Consider the following 20,197-nt stretch of genomic DNA (forward strand, 5'->3'; position numbering starts at 1 on the left):
AGGGAACTGATGTATCCCCACAACACTTATGATTCGATACAAGCCTAAGTCAACATGCTGAAGGTGAAAGTATTCCTGTCTCCTTCAAGGACTTCAACAAATTCTCAGCTAAGATTTCCCTATGTACAGTAAATAAACCGGTAGAGTGAATTTATCGTCATATTAAAATAGTATTTGACTGCTGTGTGTGTGCGTGTACATGTGTACGTGCACCAAGAGTGTTCAGGAGGAGAGAATAGTACAGTGGTGTCATATGTTAGCTGACTGCACAGTAACTTCCCCAAAGAGACAAGACCTCATATCATCTAGAAAAGCATCAGTCTGTCTTCGTGCATCTCAGGGCACATTATGGAATAGCAGACATGTGACTTATGGTGCAAGACCTTCTGTAATTTAGACATTACCTCCTGTCATGCCAGCTAAACATCTTGTCCTTTAAGAAAAAAAAAACTTCTTGTCCATAGTTCATTGATAATGTACTTGCAGTCTTTCAATGCTCAGGCAATACTAGATACAATTGCATAAACAAAGCTAACTTAAACAGGACTGAGAAATCCAATTGCCAAAAAAAATATCAGCAAAAAGCTGTTAAGTAAAATATTTTCAAATGCCACACATCGCAAAAAACCCCCAAAACTCAAGAAAAAAAAATCCCTTATTATAAGTTAACTGAACTAGATGATATATCTAACTCTTCTAAGGTATTTAAATGTGAATTGATTATGAAGTGAAAAGTTTTATGGTGGAAAGATACAAATGCATAAAGGACTTGCACAAGTACTTTAAAAAGACAAGACAGCTCCTTCTGTATGTAGTATATAAGTATATCTGTATGTATTTCGGTCTGTCAAGTTTACTTAGGCCAAAGAATGCTCCTGAGATTATCTGGGTAAAGAAACATGCATTGCTTGTTTTAGCAATACACTGTGTGTCTTAAGACATCAAGAAAGTGAGAAGTACGTATCATATGATTTCTTCCTTTTCACTGTTGCGTAACAGTGTGCAAACCTTGATTTTTACACTAACTATATGTTCTAAAGTTTATAAGCTAAAGGCATCAGCAATGCTGTCTCTACAAGGATTTAAGGGTAAACCTCACACAATCTGCACTTATTCTACTGCTGTAGACAAGTTCCCTGTTAAAAATCAAAGTTTGTCTACTACTGCTTACATGAACACCAAGTCCATCCCACTAGTATCTCATCTGTGCATCAACTCTTGATGTCACAGTGTTTTCCAGTAGGTATTACTGGATATTATGCACATAAACACTAGCCACCACTGGTGTTAAAATACCTTTTACCAAACTTCAGTCCAGAAGCAGAACAAATAAAAAAGGAAAACAAACAAACAAAAACCAAACAAAACCAAAACCAAAATACCAAAACACCAAAACAAAATACCCACCAAAGCAATTTTCAGATACTAAAACATGGGGGAATAAAAGGACTTTCCTGGAAATGTTTCTGGCAGCAGTGTCACAGCCATGCTGCTGCACCCAGTGCGGGGGGATACTTTGCCTGGTGCCAGCCTCATGGACATGTCCCTGCCGGCTGTGTTCTACAGAACCTGTGGCGGATGTGCAGAGGCAGCGGCTGTCCTCGCCGGGAGGAGCGGGCTGGGGCTGCCGGGGCACCCACGGCCAGAGCCCGCCGGGGCAGCACAGCAGCGCCGCAGCAGCCCGACCGAACAGGAGCCCGCACCGGAGCGCACGGACGGCGCCGGGGCTGCCCACACCCGCCATGCATGTCTCTTGGCCCCCAGTCTTAGTTTTCCCTTCGTTCTGCCAGCTGCCCACGTCAAGGCCCTCCGGGTTAAATTCCACCAGCGTGCTGCCACTATCTCAGGCCCGACAGCGCTCGGAGTAAATTCTTGGACAAACATTGCCCAACCTAGCGGCTCCGGCGCTAGGGAGGGCCCCCAGGGAGGCCCCGCATCGCCCCCGGGCGCTCCCGGCCCCGTCCCGGGGGTGACGCGGGACAGCCTCGGAAGACCCGCCCCGCCTCGGCCCGGCGGGAGGCGCGGCCCGGCCCTGCCCGGCCCGGCCGCCAATGGGCGCGGCGGGGCGGGCACGGCCGCGGCCGGGATAAGAGGGGCGGCAGAGGCCGAGTGTTGCCGGGCAGAGGAGGTAGGAGAGCAGCGGAGACCCTCGAGCGTGGTGAGCGGAGGATGCGGGGCGGGGGTGCGTGGAGAGGGCCAGTCTCGATCGCGTCTTTGTCCTGCAGCGGGGCGGTTCCTGCTGGGAAGGAGCCGCCATTCCAGCCGCTTCCTCGGGAGGCTGCCGACTGCGCGCTCCGCGTCCCGGCCCTACCGCCCGGGCTTGTTTACAGGCGGGGCGGCCAGAGCGGCGTGCTCGGCTCCGGCCCACCGCTGGCGGAGGACGCGCGGGCCGCCTCGGGTCTGGCATCCCCCGCGCTCAGGGCGCCCTGCCTGACCGCTTTTCTCCGTCCTTGGCAGATCGGCCAGCATGAACCCGTTCCTGACCACGCTGTGCCTCTGCTTGGGCGTGGTTCTTGGCGCGCCGAGGCTGGACCCTGAGCTGGACGACCACTGGCAGCTGTGGAAGTCGTGGCACAAGAAGGACTATCATGAGGTGAGCCCCCGGCGAGCTGGGCGAGCGCCGAGCGCACGGAGCTGGGCCCCACCAGCTGAGTCATGTCTGCTTTGTTACAACGCCGGCTGTGGGTAGGGCTTGGGAAGCATAATCCTTCTCTTCCCAGGTTCCTTTCCTGTGTTTGTGTATTGACTCAGCTGCACTCTACTCGTTGTTTGTCTTATGAGGGCGGCAAAAAGATCACCGCTTAACACCGTTCACGTTTCCCATTCGAGTAGTGTGCATTTGCCCGGTATTATGAGCCTTAGAAAGCTTGTTGTGCAAGCAAACTTGGTTTGAAATGTCTTCTTGAAGTACGCTGTTTTTTTGTCCCCTTAGAGAGAGGAAGGCTGGAGGAGAGTGGTGTGGGAGAAGAATCTGAAAATGATTGAAATCCATAATCTGGATCATGCATTAGGAAAACACAGCTACAAGTTGGGAATGAATCAGTTTGGCGACATGGTATGTGTAGAGACATGTAATGTACAGTTCTTAGCAATGGTGTGTAATAGATACAGCAGTAGATAGTGACTGCATATATTGATTTGTTTTTCAGACAACTGAGGAGTTCAGACAGCTCATGAATGGTTATGTACACAAGAAGTCAGAACGAAAATACAGAGGATCCCAGTTTCTTGAACCCAACTTCCTGGAAGCACCACGATCAGTAGATTGGCGAGAGAAGGGATATGTAACTCCAGTTAAAGACCAGGTACTATCTGTTGGTGAATTTCTAACCAGTTATAGGTCCAGTTTCCTGAATGCTACATCCACTTTCATAGGGGAAAAACACTGTACCTGTTTGATAGTGTCTGGTACAAGCTTACTAAACTGACCACTATTTTGTAACTGTCTGGGTTTGTAACTTATGATTTCACTTTATACTTCAGGGTCAATGTGGCTCTTGCTGGGCTTTCAGCACAACAGGAGCTCTTGAAGGGCAGCACTTCAGAAAAACTGGCAAACTTGTTTCACTGAGTGAACAGAATCTGGTGGACTGCTCTCGCCCTGAGGGGAATCAAGGCTGTAATGGTGGTCTCATGGACCAGGCTTTCCAATACATACAGGATAATGGGGGCATTGATTCAGAGGAATCCTATCCATACACTGCAAAGGTAAGTGGAATAGCTGAACTTATGTTGCAGATGTGATGTCTTCTGTGTGGAAAAAGTTGTGTTGGGAAACTCAAATACCTAGAAAGGAAAATGTCTGTAGAGATCAGTGCATCTGTAATTCCTATTGTGTCTTTGCTAAGAGAACTAGCATGACTGCTAGCCCCAGTAGGAATCACATACTGCACTGGTCCTTGAGGTCAAAATCTTGACAGACCAGTTAGAAAAACTGGAGCAAGTATTCTTGTTCCTCCCCCTTGTTGCTCCCCTTCTATCATGCCTTACCTTGGTTGCCACACCAAACCAAGAACCCAGCCCTTGTCAACAGTGCTACTTAGTGGTAGGACAGTAATTCATCTTCCTATAACTGACCTATTACAGAGTTGCTACCTATAGACCACCTAATTCTTGGTGGCTAGTGTCAATTGGATTTTTAACAACAGTTGTTAATGCCTTGAGTTCTGTTTCTGGACTAAGTGTGCATAAATGGAGATAATGGACAGGCTTTTAAAATCCCTGTAATGTTAAACAAATACAAGAGGATGAAAGACCAGTAGTCAGATGTGGTATCACTTGAGAGCCAGTAGTTTGTGATTTTCACCTTTTAAGAGTTCTGCTCACTATAGAGGATCTTTTCTTTCATCTTGTTTTGTGTTGTCTGGGCAATAGCAATACTGTTTGTTGTGAGCAACATGGTATCTGAGTTCCTGTTCACCTGTGTCTCTGTAATCTCAACTCTTTCATAATCTTGGCTGTTGTAGAGATCAGTTGATTATAGGAAGTGCCCAATTTGCTGAGTATGGAAAGTAAGCAACTGAGCTATAGTCTGTGTTCATTTAGTTGGGGAAGCAATTTTGGTACTAACCTACAGTGCAGATAAGGCAAGGATGTGCTTGCTTGAATCTGTTTCAGTTTCACGTGACCTGACTTCCAAACTAGGCCTCTCCTCTCTCCTGCTGTAAATGTACATGACATCAGCAGTTCAGGCTTCACTTTAAAAAGCAAAGGAAAAAAAAAAAAACAACACCCCCCCCACCTAATAAAACCAAAAACAGCACTCTACTAGAAATACCACAAATACCACCAATACCACCCCCAGCTGTTGTATGTAAGGTCATGTAACAGAAATTCCTAGCTTTCAAATCATTCTGTACAGCTTTTTGAAATATGACATGTTAAAATTGTGGATTTTAAGTGCTTGCTCGATGAGCAGTTTCTGGATTGCTTTGTAATTAACGAATACTTGGCTTTCTTCCATTGCCCATTAATGCATTCTGGGCTTCTTTCCTTCCTGTAAAGATACTTGTCCTGCCAACCAAAGAGGGCAGTGTTCCAGAATGTGATGGCCCTCTGCAACTCTCAGCAAGTTGGTGGGGGCTTTTTGGGCCCCACTGTCATTTACTTTTCTGTACTTTTGAGAAGCTCAGAAGCAATTCTGCTGTATTCCCTGTTATCCTTGCAAAGTCACACAATGTATGGTAGTTCTGTGCTCACCTCTGTGTTAAATGGAAACCTGTGTAATAACTACAGCTTTCTCTACTTAGGATGATGAAGACTGTCGCTACAAGGCAGAATACAATGCTGCTAATGACACTGGCTTTGTTGACATCCCTCAAGGACACGAAAGAGCTCTCATGAAAGCAGTTGCAGCTGTGGGTCCAGTGTCTGTTGCTATTGATGCAGGCCATTCTTCATTTCAGTTCTATCAATCAGGTGGGGATTTGTAATTAATTACATTTTTCCACATAACTACTTTTTTTTAATTACTCAGTATTTATTACCCTGCAGTTAAATAGGCAAAAGAAAAGCCAGGTATGATAATTCAGAAGTCATTTTAATTCTAGGTCATGTTTTTTCCCACATGTATTTCTCTTGTATATGTGTCTACTTGTCCCTCAGTTTCAAGGAACTGTGCAATGTTGGAGTTGAAATACACAAAGCTTCTTGTGAGGGGATAAGGGTTTTGTACAGATGATTTTACTCATGAGTGAATACTTTGCAGGTATCTACTATGAACCAGACTGCAGCAGTGAAGACTTGGACCATGGTGTTCTGGTTGTAGGTTATGGCTTTGAGGGGGAAGATGTAGATGGGAAGAAATACTGGATTGTTAAGAACAGGTAAGGTCTGTGTCATGTGTCTGGGGAGAATAAAAGGAAGTTTGTCACTTGTAAGGGGAGAGGTGGAGACATAACAGTAATTAAAATCTGTATGTGGGAAATCTGGAGATTGTTTTCAGATTGATTTTACCATTTGTCATGCCATACAGTCTCATGCTGCTGGCAGCCTAATAAAGTAAGCCCAAAGCAGCCATCTTATTCTGCTTGTTCAGTTAATTTAAGGGAGCTCAGTGCTGAAACAGCCTGTGAACCTAGGAGATAATAAAGCAGTGGAGCAGAGGGGAGCAGGAAGAAGCCTGCTTGTGGGGGTGTAATGGATTCTTTTATGGAAGCAGAGTGCTGGTCACTTCTGTGAAATAGGGTGATATTTGAACTTCAAAAATGACATTACCTCCTAGGTTGGAGGGAAAATAAATTAATGCCGAAGGGCACATCACATGAGTTTGTCTCATGTTCTCAGCATTACTGGGGCACCACCCTCAAATGCTGTTTGCAGCCTTTGACTTCCCTTAAATTGCCTGGGAGCAGTGTCTGAGCTTCAGGCACCTGTAGTCAAGGTTTGCACATCAATGTGACTACCTCGTGAGAGAATGACTACATTCTTCAGTTCTGTGGACTCAGGATGCCTCCTGGGATGCTTTTAATTGTTGGAAAACACTTAAGTTTTTGGCTGCAGCTATCTTGGATTTTCTCCACAATGTGGGAGGCAGCAGTTTTCAGTTTTAAAGACTTATAGGGAAAGGCAGTAAATAAGTAACTTCTGAATATATAAACAAGCCCTTTGCTTTTGTTTTCAGCTGGGGTGAGAAGTGGGGTGACAAAGGATATATCTACATGGCCAAGGACAGGAAGAACCACTGTGGAATAGCAACAGCTGCTAGTTATCCACTAGTATAATTTGAAGACTGAACATTTCAGTACAAGAGGGGATTTAAACTGAATGACCAAACCCATGTTCGCATGTGGTAGCCTTGTGTCTTTCAAAACTCAACTTGATTTTTAAAACTCTTGAAGTATATTTTACATGTTGGTGACATGCCACTTGTTTAAATTAATGTAAATGTTGGTATGTAAACAGCTTGTAATATTGCTAGCTTTTGACTGCTTAATCCAATAGATTCTTTGTATTTTTCCTTTTTTTTTTTTAATTGCAATGTGTCCAAAGGTTTACTTTTTAAATAAATACCTAAATTCCACTACATACATATGACTTGACATTTTGGTCTTCTTTTCTACTTGGACTTTTGTCAAATAGGCATCCTAAATTGTACTTTTAGGTAGAGTCTATATGTGTGTACCTCTCTCTCCATTGGTCACTAAAATGCAGCCATATCTGGGAATGGCTAGTAGTTGTTACAAAAAAGAATGTAGAATTCATCACACAGATTTATTTAAAATGGGAAGTGGAAAAATATCCCTGGTTCCCAGTGTCTCATAGCAAAGATCTTCAGTCTTGTCATCTTCTGTATGCAGCAGCTGATCTTCACTTAGCTTTTAATTCTGTTAATTTTCTTAATGGTGCCTCAAAAGCAGCACATTTGTGTAGCTTGTGCAGTTATGTCCTTTTGAGCATTATAGCAGGAGCACCCAAAACACACCTGGGCTCTTCAGAGGGCTTGTTTCTAGAGATATGTAGGACACTAGATAATTGTCTTCCCCCTGTACCAGCTTCAGATGGAGAAGGAAAGGGAGGGGATAAGGGGGAAGTTTATTTCCCTATGGAAAGTGACATTGGGCTGCTTTGTTACCTGTATACTTGCTGGCTGACTTAACTGAGGTGATTCACATAGAGCCCTATATGTCTTTCTCTCTGCAGGTATCAGTGCAAACATGAGCATTAGCTATTGCATACTACTGTTCAGGTGTGGTTTAGCCAGGTGCCAGTAGCCAGGTTTGGGTACCTCCTGCAGAGGATGGTAAATACCAAAAACAGCAAGGGGAGAAGGCTTGGCTTGGCTTTTGGGTATTGACATCAACTCTTGCTCTTGGGCAAAGGAGGTGTAGTTCTGTAGTATAACTAGCACAAGCACTGATTTCATGGACCCATATGTTTTTGTGCACAAGTTTCAGAAGCTGATAGCCATGCACACAAGGGAACACTTAGACCAGAACTTACGGATGGGTAATTTCCTTATTGTTGATAATGTAAGTCTTTAAGTTGCATTTAATAAACTCTTAAAGAGAAAAACAAGGTGAGTTATCCATAATAATAATTGTGAGTTGTTCATGTGCTGCTTGTAGATGAATTCTTTCAACCTGAATTTCCTGACAAGTTTGCTTTGTTGTTTTTTTTTTTAAAGGAAGAGCCTCACTCAGCCCAGTGGCTATATAACAAGCCACAGAGCAGAAATACTGGTTAGAACTTAGCTATTAAGTTGACTTGCTAAGCTAGTTATGGAAAGCATCCACACTGCTTGTGGAAGCTATGGAGTAAGTATTATGGAGCTCACCAGGTGGTCCTCTAAGGGCTGATACTCAGAAGGAAATGGCATTGGTCTGTACATTCAGAATGACAGCCAGGAGCAAAAGGCTGGCAGAGAAGTGACTGTATAAGCTCCTTATGCAGAAAATGATTTTCATTCTTGCTGCCAGAACTGGGAATGGACTGACACTTGTCTCTCCTAACATTTTCTAATCCTGGAAGCTGATGTTACTGTGAGCCTGGTAGTGCTTCATGCTTTGTGTTTTCTTTATTGGCTAGAACAGAAGTGAGACCAGTAAAAAGCCTGCTGGGACTTGAACTACTAAAAAAAAGGGAGAAAAGGGGCAACAGGGAAAGGTGTTTGGTTGCAAAATCCAGGGTTCAAAAAAATTGCTGGGAAAACAAGGTATTTTTTTATGACCAGATGGGAAATGAAAAGGAAATAACTTTCTAAAGTATCTGCACTTGAATGGGCATGTAGTTCACAAAACAGCCATCAGCCTTTGACTTTTTCAGAAAAAATGTGATAATGCAGTTATTTGTGTGGATTAAAACGTGCTGACTCTTCTGGCTGAACATCCTCCTGAGAGTGAATAATAAGGAAGGGGACAGGGTAAGTCAGGTCATGTAGATAACTCAGTATTTATACAACCTGAAGTAACAGCTTCACCCAGAATTGCCTTACATGACGCCATAAAGACTAAAATTTTTTTATAAGTTGCAGTCAGTTTGTGTAAGTTTTTTTCCCTTAGGAATATAAAGAACACATTTCAAGAACAATATTGAATCTGGTTTTGTGATTCCATTGCAGTGCCCTTATCTTTGGCAAAGCTGTTTTATTTACTTCAGAAATACTATAGTATAGTAGCAAATTATTCCATAGTGGTATATGTTCCAGTGGGGGAAGTGTTGTCTCTGTTCAGCATTCTTCCTTTGGGAAGATACAGCAAATGCACATTATGTGTGGTCATGGAAAGCTCCAGAGTTGCTCCACAGAAAGCTGTGGTAGTTAAAGCTCTTGATTACTAATCAAGTGTTTTCTCTCGAAAGCTTCCACTGCTTATATGTTCCTGATAGCTGAAGCTGCATTTATTAAAAAATTAGTAAGTTTGAAATATTCATATATGCATATATATTATCAGTAAAAGATATACTAGTTCATGCTTTATTATCAGTAAAAAATCCTACCTATACCTGGTTCGGGTCCTGTCTAAATTACAGCTACTGTTGTTAGTGGGGTCTTACACCTATTGAAATACATGAGCTGGGCACTATTGCATACTAGACTGCAGTTCTGTACAGTGATAAACCTTTGCAGTCCTTGTTTGCTAGCATCTTAATTGTGAAAATACACTTTTTAAATTGGAATTTGGGAAGAAAAAAAAAGTTCTGCATTTGGTTTTCATGTACTGATGCTTCTTAGACTGTTCTTGTTCTAAAGGTCTCTTAGTAGTTTCTCTTCTCTGCTTGTTGTATTTTATCCCTCACTGAACCTGAGCTTTTAAAGGCATGTATTCTTGAGGCAAAGAAAATTATGAAATTAAATTATTTTGCTTACACATGAAGTTCTTATCATTTAGAGTCTAGTGAGAAATTAATTTTAACTGTCATGTAGGAAACTATTTATTTTCCCTTAAAAGCACTCAATTTTTCATACTATCTGTGCTGAGTAGAACAGAATTTTAGGGGTATTTTTTTAATGTGATTGGTTTTCGGCTTTGCTAAAGTTAAATCAATTTCCAAACATTGACAGCAAAACAAATAATTTTATTATTCTGCTACACACGCCATGCACTAAAGTAATTTTCAAAATGCTTTGAAGAACTATGGTAAAGAAATACTTATAATTTCATGCAGTCAAAAACTTGCAGGAAAGGCAAACATGATTAATTGTATTATTTAAGGTTTTCTATAATGAAAGATACACTGTTGACCTGCATAACAGCGCTCCAAAAACAATTCTGAGACAACCAGACACACAGGAAAATGAGAATATCCACTTCAAAAAAACCCCAAAATGAGCTTCTGAATATTAGTTATGCAGCATTTGCTCCTTAACCTCCTTGATAAAATAACAAATATGTCATATATGACCTAAGCTTAATGCCAGCTAATCAGTTTTGGCATATTAGAGATTGACAGCAGTTTCTGGCTATTAACCGAAGAATTGAGCACAGCCTGAAGGCTGTCATAACTTAAACCCCATGTTTCTGCTTTCTAGCTCTCTTTGAACTTTACCAAGATATACGACAGACTCAGCATCTATTTTTACTTGTGGTCCATCCAATGCTCTTCAGTCTTCTTGCTGGGAAGTCATAGCATGAAATGCTGACTCAACTAATACACTGTTTTGAAGAAATAATTGTTTAAATCAGTAATGGGGATTTTATTATCTTATGTGCTAATCACAGTTTTATCAAATCATAAGTGAAATTTTGGGTAAGTGCAGGGGCATCTAAAGCAGTTGGAAGAAAGGCTAAAATCAAAAGCAAAATTTCATTCGCAATTCATAAAACTGAACTTAAGTGTTAACAAGGCTCTTTTGAAAACAGGGAGCCCAACCAGGAATTTAGTTTAGGGGAGAAGGAGGGTTGGCCACAGGGTGGAGACCTGATCCATGGATTGATTAGTTTAGATAGATTAGGAGTTTCAGAAGAGTCTCAGAAGATGCCACCTTCATTTGTGTTCATAAACACAAGTGGCTGTTTTGGGTTTTTTTAAAGCTCAGTTGTGCAAAGATTTATTGTCCAGTGGCCTTAAGATACGATTTCTGCAACACTTTGTTTCTATCCTGCCTGTTTTCTGCTGAAGAGCTACTGCCAACCTCTGCAGGCAAAGGAGCAAAGCGGTGATGGCCATTTGCAAAATGATTACCGGATTCTTTTTTTACAATGTTTCTTCCTTGTTTTGTTCACTGATGCTTCTCACCACCTCTAGAAGATCCAAAACATACTTCTGAGTGAAACCTGTTAGACTTTCCCAATAAAATGAATGCTGGGAAGCACATTGTAGAAGTAACACTGTATGTTCTCAGGTGTGGTGCTGCAGTGCTGATACCTGGTACCTTCTGCAGTCCAGGTTTGGGAAGAAGTGGTCAGAGATGGAGCGGAGAGTGAGCTATTCCCCTCCCTCCCACCTTAAGAAGGCTGTTCTGGTTAAGGGTGGCTCTAGGTCTGAGAGCTCAGCAAGGAAGAGATTATTTTCCAGCCTTGTGTTGTTCATATGCTTAGTGACACTTTGGACATTCACCTGGAATTAACTTTGTCTTTCAAAGTTCTTTGTCTGTACTATTGTGTGTTCTCTGGAGGTGAGAATGGTTTAGGTGTGCTCCCCTAGGGTGCCACTGAGGGCCTGCTAGTTCCTGCCTCTACTAGGAAAAGCTGTAGTCTCAGAAACTACATGCTACTAAATGCCATGGAAATATTCTAATGTTCTATAGAGGAAGAGTTTTTTTTTTTTTTTAATTATTGATGAAACCTTCCTGCACAGCATGCATGCCATGACATAGAACTGTTTAAAATAAACACTGGGCTACTAGATGGTCAAACTGGCTTAGGGTGTCTGAGAAGTTGATGCTGAAATGGGATGTTGAGAACCCCTTGAGGTTGTAGGATGTCTTGGAACATGCTTGATTTTGCTTAAAACCGAAGGTTAAATGCCATGGCTTCAGAGCTGCCAAGTCAGGTGTTTTTTCCCACAAAGGGTACTTCTAAGCATATCTCTGTAATATATCAGTTTATGCTGCTGGTAACAAGGCACAAAAACACTAGGACTGCCCACAGAACTCTTAAACCAGTTCATTGCTGTGTGTGCAGGTGCCCATTTTTGCTAGATACAGTAAAACAAAAAACCAAAACAAACCAGAAACAAAAACAGCAACAAAAAAACCCAAAAAACACCAAAACAAAAAACCCCAATAAAGCCCCCAGTCAAACCCGCCAAAAATAAAACCACATAGCACAATCTTTTACCATATTAGCACAACAATGCTAGAATTGTAAATGCAAGTTCTTCTCAATAGCCATCTTAACATTCCTTCTGCTCAGCATGTTTAGCAGTATTGCTTTCCTCAGTCAAGCATGAAGCACAGACTGACAGCTGGGTTTTTTTGGAACAGGAAATATATACTGGAAACATCAACTGTGTTGTAAAATTGCATAGGCTTTTGGAGATTTCTCTTGTATCTCTCTCTGTTGATATAGAAATTCCAATGCCTTGTGCTTAAGAATAAATCCTGCTGCCTTTTGTTGCTTGCTAGTCATGGGAAGAATTGGAGAGGACCTGTGTTTTCTGCTTCAGTGCTGTTATGAGCATTTCTGTCACATTTCTCTCACAATGTAATAGAACATTTCAGAAACAAACCTTGTGTACACAGGGTGCCCATCAGGAATACTTTTCAAAAGGTATTTCTGTAGCACTCTTTCCAGACATTTCAACGAACTTTATAGCCCCTTTTTGTAAGTAATTCTGCAAACCAAGAGCAAAAGAAACTCCCTCCACGCTGAATTTTTAATCTAAACTGACACAGCACTGGAAAGTGGGAGAGGAAGAAGGCCAAAAGCAGTGAGGCCGCCTGCCAGAGGGCAGGCAACTGATTAGCAGCTGTGGGTGTGGATTTGCAAGAAGGCTAGCCTCCCCCTTTGGCTTTGTTTTCTGCCAGCATATCTTAAAAAGAGCTAAAAGTAAACATCCACATTCTCAGCGTTGTTCTGCTGAGTTAAAGTTTCAGATCTACATTTGTCTGCATGGCCCTTTCCACTTAGCCTCCCTGCTTTTGTTTGAGCAGTCTCCTTTGTCTCTTTCTGTGCCAGAATAATAAATCATGCTGTGTTGTTAAAAGAGGGAGAAAATTGTCCGCGCAGAGACAAAACAGGAAACCTGGCGATCGAAAGGGCAAAGGACAGATGGCGTGTCACCTGGTACGGTGTCTCAGGGCTGTGCTCCTCAGAGCACACGATGACAAGGCCAGTGCGGCAGCAGCTGGGCGTGGAGTGAAGCTGACCTTTTTTTTTTTTCCCCGGCCATGTGCCGAGGGTGCATTGGAGCGTCTGCTGAATCCATGAGATACCGGGAATGGTCATGCCCGGGCCGGGGTTAGGCTGGCCACGCACGTTCAGCATCAGCACAGCTGACCCAGTAATTGAGCGGGCGCATTGTCTCCTTCAGTGTTCCCTTCAAAAGTGATAAAATATTCACTGGGTGATCTGCTCAGCAGCTGACAACAATTCTTAGGCCAAATTCTTGTTTATTATCGTGGGAGTACACAGCTTTCTTGGCCAACACCCTCTGCAAGCTGGCTCACCAAACTGCCTTTACTGAGTGCAGTGGTCAGAACTGCAAAAGCTGCTAGCAGAAAACAGGTTGCTGGGCTCCTGATGAACAAAGTCTTGCAAAGCCACGATGCAAATCATTGCATCGGATGGAAGAAACCTCCCCAGGGCAGATTGCAGTGGAAAATCCTATCTCTATGAAGTATTAAAATTAGTTAATTAATTTTAATACTTCATAGATTAATTAAAATCACTTGAATCAGATCACATGCTTAGTTTGAGGTTTTTGGTTTTGTGTTTTCTCAGACCACATCTTTGTGGTATTTGCAGAAAGCTAGGAACAAAAACCAAGGGTGTTTTTGGTAGTGATACATAGGGTTTGTGAAAGCTGTCTGTGATGACATGAAGCCTGAGTGGTAGGGAATATCTCATCAAAACTTCAGGTGTACTGTACTTTTGGGTAACTGTGTGCAGATCCTCTATCTCAATGTTCATTTACTCTCTCCTATTCCCACTTTTGGGCCCTGGATGTCTCTGGAAAATAGATACTTTTACCTTTGCATTCCCACAGAAGTTATTGACTTTATAATATTTCCTCTTATTAAACCTCTTCTCTTCCATGGGCACCACACCCCCTTTTCTCACAATGAGTCTGTGTGGTATAATCCATGTAAGCTAAAAGCTCTTACTTGTTCTCTGTCTCTAAATAGCTGGCATTTTATAAATGAATAAAACTTGCCTGACTTTTCCAGAAATAGGAGTTGGCTTTATTAAAAAACCAGAAAAACTCCCCATGTGTGTGTGTGTGTTTTTTTGAAAACAGAATAAAATATCAACAAACGTTCAGACACACATTTGATCCTACATTTCAAAGACCATCTGCATTTCAGCTGCCTTGCCTTCTCAGGGGTGGGCAGGTCCTGCTGCAGAGTGTCCAGGGTCAGCTCCTCGGCGTGCTGGGCTGGCAGGGCAGCAGCACAGGCAGCCAGGGTGCCACAGGACTGGTGGGAAGCCTGCCAGCCCCAGCCTGTTCTCTGATCCCCCATCTTATGATTGCAGTCACAAGGCCACCTCTCTGCGGCTGGCTGCTCACGCTAACTCAGTTTCCAGTCAAAGTGATTTGACTGGCACAACTGCTCATTTATTAGAGACTGGTGGTGGACTGGTTTACTTGTGTTATTGGACGCCGCTAGGTTTAGGTATTTTGCCTTTATTTTACTTCTGAAATAGGTGTAAAGTTCCCAATAATTGTAAAGAAGAATTAATTTTGGCAACAAGTTTGACAACCAGTGCTTTAACAACAGTCACATGTATATATGTATGTGTGTGTATATATATATATGTATATGGCACAGTACAAGTAGTATCATTTCTGCATCTTTCTCCAAAACTAATAGGAAGCCAAATGAGCACTGATTTATTCATATATAATTTTATGCTGAGAAGCTATTAAATACTGATACAAAGGCACATATGTGAACTAGTATTTAGCTCATATATGTCTTACTTGACATTTCCATGTATTTTTAATTTTGTATCATGCTGATGAGTATCTGAAGAATAATATCAAGTATTGCTGGCTTTTGCATCTGGAGGCAGTCACAACATCTTCATCATGAACACTGCCTGCTTCTCTCAGCAGCCTTGATGGCAGCTTGTGGTGTGTCCCCTTTCACACCATTCCAACCACTAAATAGTCTCTGATTCTTAAAAAAAAAAAAAAATCTGCCCTACTTTCTCAGCAGCCCTCAGATACCTTGCAAAACCATGATGGGAGGCCATGGAAGGAAGTTGTGGCCTGGTGTTGCAAGGGCTTTGTAGATGGTGTCCCCTCACCCCACAGATAGTGTAAGAGAGCTCTGCAGAAATGGTCTGAACTAGTCTCACACTGCTGAGGGAAGCTTTAAAACTCACCCTGAGCCTTTGAGAAGGACTTTCTGAGGGGTGTGCTTGCAGGGTTGTACGTAGCAGAATACATACAAGTACTTAAGTAGGTTAGGTAGATCAAAACAGGACTCCAGCAAAGAATATCCACTGTTCACACTGAATAAAGTAGCTGCTTTCTTAATCTGCATTTGAGGTTTGTATGGGTTGTTTATACAGAGCAGATATGGATCTCTTTGTAAGCACCAGCCACCCAGCAGCCCACAAACTAGGAGAATTTTCATTTATGTGTCAGCAGCCCCTAAGCAGCAGTTATTAGTCAGAGCACTAGCCCTTTCAGTATCATGTGCTTTTGGTGCAAACTGAGGAAAAAAACCAAAATGTGGGGAAAATAGCAGCTGGGATTAGATCCAAGCTTTTCTGTGAAACTATACTTCAATGAAGGCAGGTTGGGTGGCAGTAAGGAGGGCACTGAATGACTGACACGTTGCAGTGTGCAGGTGTATACATCCTGCCAGCAGGAAGACAGATCTTAGCCACTAGACTGGGTACACCCACTGCAAAACAAACTTTCAGCATGTCCCTCAGTGGTGGTTTTTAGAGGTCCTGTGGTTACGCTGAGGAATGCCACATCTCTGTTCTTGCCTTATCATCTCTCCTGGCCCCTGTGGACAGGACCAAGTTAACAGTGATCCTTCTGATGTAAAACTAGTATTGTTAGCTTACTTAGACTGGCCTCACATTAAACTTGGCTTTAGGTTTCCAACTTAAAAAATGCAGTGGAATTCCTCGATAAATTAGTGACATCTACATCTCTTTGTGTATCTACATAGAGCTCTGAGAGAGAGAGAATTACTATATATGTATGTGTGTCTAAAAAAAATATTATGTATATGTACTCTGCACATTTTTTTCCACAGGAAAATTGATTTATTAGTTTCCATAATCAGGGTGCACAATTCCATCATGCAGTAAAAAGATTTTATTATTACCTAAACCATCTTTTTTTTTCTGCTTCCTCTTCAGTCCCCAGGATTTAAATGTTGTTTGTGTTCTGCTGCTGATAGCAGAGCTTTGGGAAGCACGTGATGAGGAACAGAATAAACAAGTACACGCTGTACTTGCTGATCCTGGGCAGTTGTCACAGCTTTAAAAAGTGTCAGATAAACACCTGAATGAAGAGTGCTTTGATACCTGAAGCAGCACTGAAATCACATCCTCACCCCTGTGATAGCAATAACTAAGGGTAAATACTCATCCTGAATAATTTTCTGTCTGCTTTTCTTCAGCCTGCCTCTTCTTTAGAAATATTAAAACTCATTTGTAAGTTAAAAAATAACTTGGATTTTCTTGGCAGGAGTCTTCTTAACTCCTCTCTATGTCCTAATGTAATTCACAGAATGTTCTTAATAAAGTTTTGTACCAGCACAGTGGGAGGGTGTGGATCAGGGGTGAAAATGAGAAGAGGGTGCAGGAGTTGTTTACATCAAGGAGTAAAAAAAGTTCATATAATGAGACAGGAGAGTTATAAAGGGGGTTAGATAGAAGGGTCTAATACTTAAAGTGACCTAAACCCCAGTTTTCACATCCTTATCATTTAATGTAATCACACATTTCTTTTAATTGCTAATTTTTGCTCTCATTGGTCAATGACTGCTAGTTTCACAGTGGATTTCTGATCTCCTTAGGCAGTGTCAAGAGATCTAGCACCAGAAAACCTAGAGCATGGATGGCTATAGAAGCCTAGAAATGTCAGAATCATTGGGGTAGGAAGGGACCCCTGGAGATCATTCAGTCAAACCCCCTGTCTAAGGCACAGTCAGCTACAGCAAGTTACACAGGAACCTGTTCAAATTGATTTTTAATGTCTTCACAGAGGAGGACTCCTGGACAACCTGGTCCAGTGCTCTGCCACCCTCAGTGTAAAGAAATTCCTCCTCATGCTGAGGTGGAATTTCCTGTGTTTTAGTTTATGGCCATTGGTCCTTGTCCAGTCACTGGGCAGCACTGAAAAAAGTCTGGCACCATCCTCTTGGCACCCATCTTTGAGATACTTATATGTGTTTATGAGATCCCCTCTCAGTGTTTTCTTCTCCAGACTAAACAGGCTCAGTTCCTGCAGTCTCTCCTCATAAGAGAGATGCTCCAGACACCAAATTATCTTTGTGACCCTCTGCTGGACCCTCTCCAGTAGCTCCTTGTCTCTCTTTTACTTGAGGAGCCCAGAACTGGACACAGCACTCCAGATCCAGCCTCACCAGGGCTGAGTAGAGGCACAACTCCCTCGACCTTCTGGCCGTGCTCTTTCTGATGCACCCCAGGATACCCTTGGCCCTCCTGGCCATAGGGGCACTGTCAGCTCATGGATGGCTTGTGATCCACCAGGAGTCCCAGGTCCTTCTCCACAGAGCTGCTCTGTAGGGACAACCCCTGGCCTGGGCTGGCACTTGGGGCTGTTCCTGCCCAGGTGCAGGACCCAACACCTGCCCTTGTGGAGCTCATTAAGTTTCTCTCTGCCCAGCTCTCCAGCCTAGCAAGGTCCCACAGAATGGCAGCAGAGCCTTCAGGTGGATCACCACTCCCTCAGTTTAGTGCCATCAGCAAACTTGCTGAGGGTACATTCTATCCCTTCATCTGGGTCATTGATAAACAAGTTGAACAAGACTGGTTCAAGTATTGATCCCTGAGAATGTCACTGGCTGTTGGTGTCCAGGTGGATTCTGTTCTGCTGGTCATGACCCACTGACCTCTGCCCTTCAGCCAGTTCTCCATCCACCTCACCATCCATTCCTCTAACCCACATTTCCTGAGCTTACCTGCCAGGATGTTATAGGAAGCAGTGTCAAAAGCCTTGCTGAAGTCAAGGCAGACAACATCAGTGCTCTCCCCTCACTGACCCATCCTGCCATGCCACTGCAGAAGTTTATCAGATTGGTAAAGCATGAGTTCCCCTTGCTGAATCTATGGTGACTACTCCCAATGACCTTATTGTCCTCTACATGCCTGGGCATGACCTCCAGAATGGGCTGTTCCATTCCCTTTTCAGGTATGGAGGTGGGGCTGACAGGATGTACCTTCCCAGGTCCTCCTTCTTGTCCTTTTGGAGATGGCAGTAATGTTGACTTTGCTCCAGTCATTGGGCACCTTTTCTGCTCTCCATGCTTTTGCACAGGTAATGGAGGTTGGCTTATCAACATCTGCCAGCTTCCTGGGCTCCCATGGGTGCATCCCATCAGAGCTCATGGATTTATGGGTGTTAAGTCTCTCTAGCTGATCTCTAACCCAACCCTCTGTGATCAGGGTGAAGTCTTCCTTTCTCCAGCCTTCCTCTCTTGACTCTGAAGTCTGGGACTCCTCAGGGCTGGCCTCGCCAGTAAAAACTAAGACAAAGAAGGCATTCAGTAATTCTGCCTTCTCTGTGTTTTCCATCACCAGGACACCCACCCGATTCAGCAGTGGCCCCACATTTTCCCAATCTTCCTTTTGCTGCTGATGTACTTGTAGAAGCCCTTTCAGTTGCCCTTACCAGATTCAATGCCAAGGGGGCCTTGGTCTTCCTCATCTCATCCCTGTATGCTCTGATGATGTTCCTATAGTCCTCCCACAGGGCCTGGCTCTTTTTTCACATCCCAGAAATTTCTTTCTAGAAACTCTGTGCTCATCCATGCCAATCTACTGTCCCCTTTGCCTGATTTCCTGCTCATAGGGCTACACTGATCTTGGGCTTGGAGGAAGTGATACTTGAATATTGATCCGTTCTCTTGGACCTCCTTATCTTCTAGAGCCTTATCCTATGTGGTTCTTCTAAGTAGGTCTTTGAAGAGGTGCAAGGTGACTCTCAGGAAGGTCATGCAGGATCCTGATTCCCTCCCTAGGACAACAGGCCAATGTGTATGTCTCAAACAGCAATACCCAGATAGTTGTGGAGCTAACCAAGGATTGTTGGTAATAACAACCAGTGATTGTTGGTAACACACACTGTGAGAAAGAACAGGGTGTGGCTGGAGAAGGTGGCTATACAGAATTAGGGCAGTACCTTTCCAGGACAAACATCCTTGCTGTAACTCTTGGAGATAAGGACAACAGAGTGCAAGCACCAGAATGGGACTGAGAAGGGGGCATGCATGGACTATAGCGAGGGACCAAGACCACCCAAGACACCTGAAGCTCTCTGATCCATTTACAGAAAGGTCTGAAAGAACTGACTGTGCATGATGACTAATTTGTATAGAAAATTAGAAAGTTGTATTCATGGCAGGGGAAAAAAAGGTATCCTCACAAAGCCCAGGCACATGTGCACCACCTGTCCCTGGACTTCCCGTCGGCTGGAGCCATGCTGGAAATAGGACTCTCTCTCTGTGTCTCTCTTGCCTCCCCACTCCTCTTTAAATCACCTCTCTCTCTGTGTCTCTCTCTCTCTCTCTCTCCCCCTGCCTCCTGCTCTCTCCCCTTTTGCCCTACCTCTTTATCCAAACCCCGCTGCTGTGTGCGTGTTCTAGGAGATCAGGGACTAACTTCTATCAATTCTCATGCCAAGTGTGGAATTTACTAATAAACTTTTGTAAGCTTCTGCAGACCATCTGACTTTTGTTGCTCTCTTTGACCACAAGCATCTACAAAACTCAGGAGTTCCCTCCCACTTAAGGACAGGACAACACTGTGACTAGTGATGGCAATATAACGTGTAAAGGGGCAAGCTTCAATCTGAATAAGAACCTTTCAAAGTACGAGAAAATTGAGGTATAACAGTGTCTTTGTATCCTCTTCCAGAGGACAATGGATCAACAGAATAGGCA

At 43.2% G+C, this 20,197-nt stretch overlaps 1 protein-coding gene across 2 annotated transcripts; it reads left to right on the forward strand.

Annotated features, from left to right (window-relative positions):
• The first annotated feature begins 2,023 nt into the window (after positions 1-2,023).
• CTSL (cathepsin L) lies at positions 2,024-7,026 on the forward strand. Of its 2 annotated transcripts, none has more exons than XM_036403329.2 (8): positions 2,024-2,128; positions 2,458-2,593; positions 2,933-3,055; positions 3,150-3,305; positions 3,484-3,708; positions 5,250-5,418; positions 5,708-5,825; positions 6,623-7,026. In XM_036403329.2, exons 2-8 carry the CDS (start codon positions 2,468-2,470, stop codon positions 6,720-6,722), a joined length of 1,017 nt encoding a protein of 338 aa, XP_036259222.1. In that variant the 5' UTR covers positions 2,024-2,128; positions 2,458-2,467; the 3' UTR covers positions 6,723-7,026. The 2 variants fall into 2 exon arrangements, with proteins under 2 accessions (XP_036259222.1, XP_036259221.1); XM_036403328.2 differs by having other exon boundaries at positions 2,033-2,158.
• Positions 7,027-20,197: the final 13,171 nt, after the last annotated feature.

This window comes from Molothrus ater, chromosome Z (assembly GCF_012460135.2).
Source record: "Molothrus ater isolate BHLD 08-10-18 breed brown headed cowbird chromosome Z, BPBGC_Mater_1.1, whole genome shotgun sequence".
In the NCBI taxonomy this organism is placed as follows: domain Eukaryota; kingdom Metazoa; phylum Chordata; class Aves; order Passeriformes; family Icteridae; genus Molothrus; species Molothrus ater.

Coding starts and splice junctions, on each gene's coding strand:
- CTSL (XM_036403329.2), top strand. CDS start 2,468: ATGAACCCGTTCCTGACCACGCTGTGCCTCTGCTTGGGCGTGGTTCTT. Junction 3,709..5,249: donor CCTATCCATACACTGCAAAG/GTAAGTGGAATA, acceptor TTCTCTACTTAG/GATGATGAAGACTGTCGCTA. Junction 5,419..5,707: donor ATTTCAGTTCTATCAATCAG/GTGGGGATTTGT, acceptor AATACTTTGCAG/GTATCTACTATGAACCAGAC.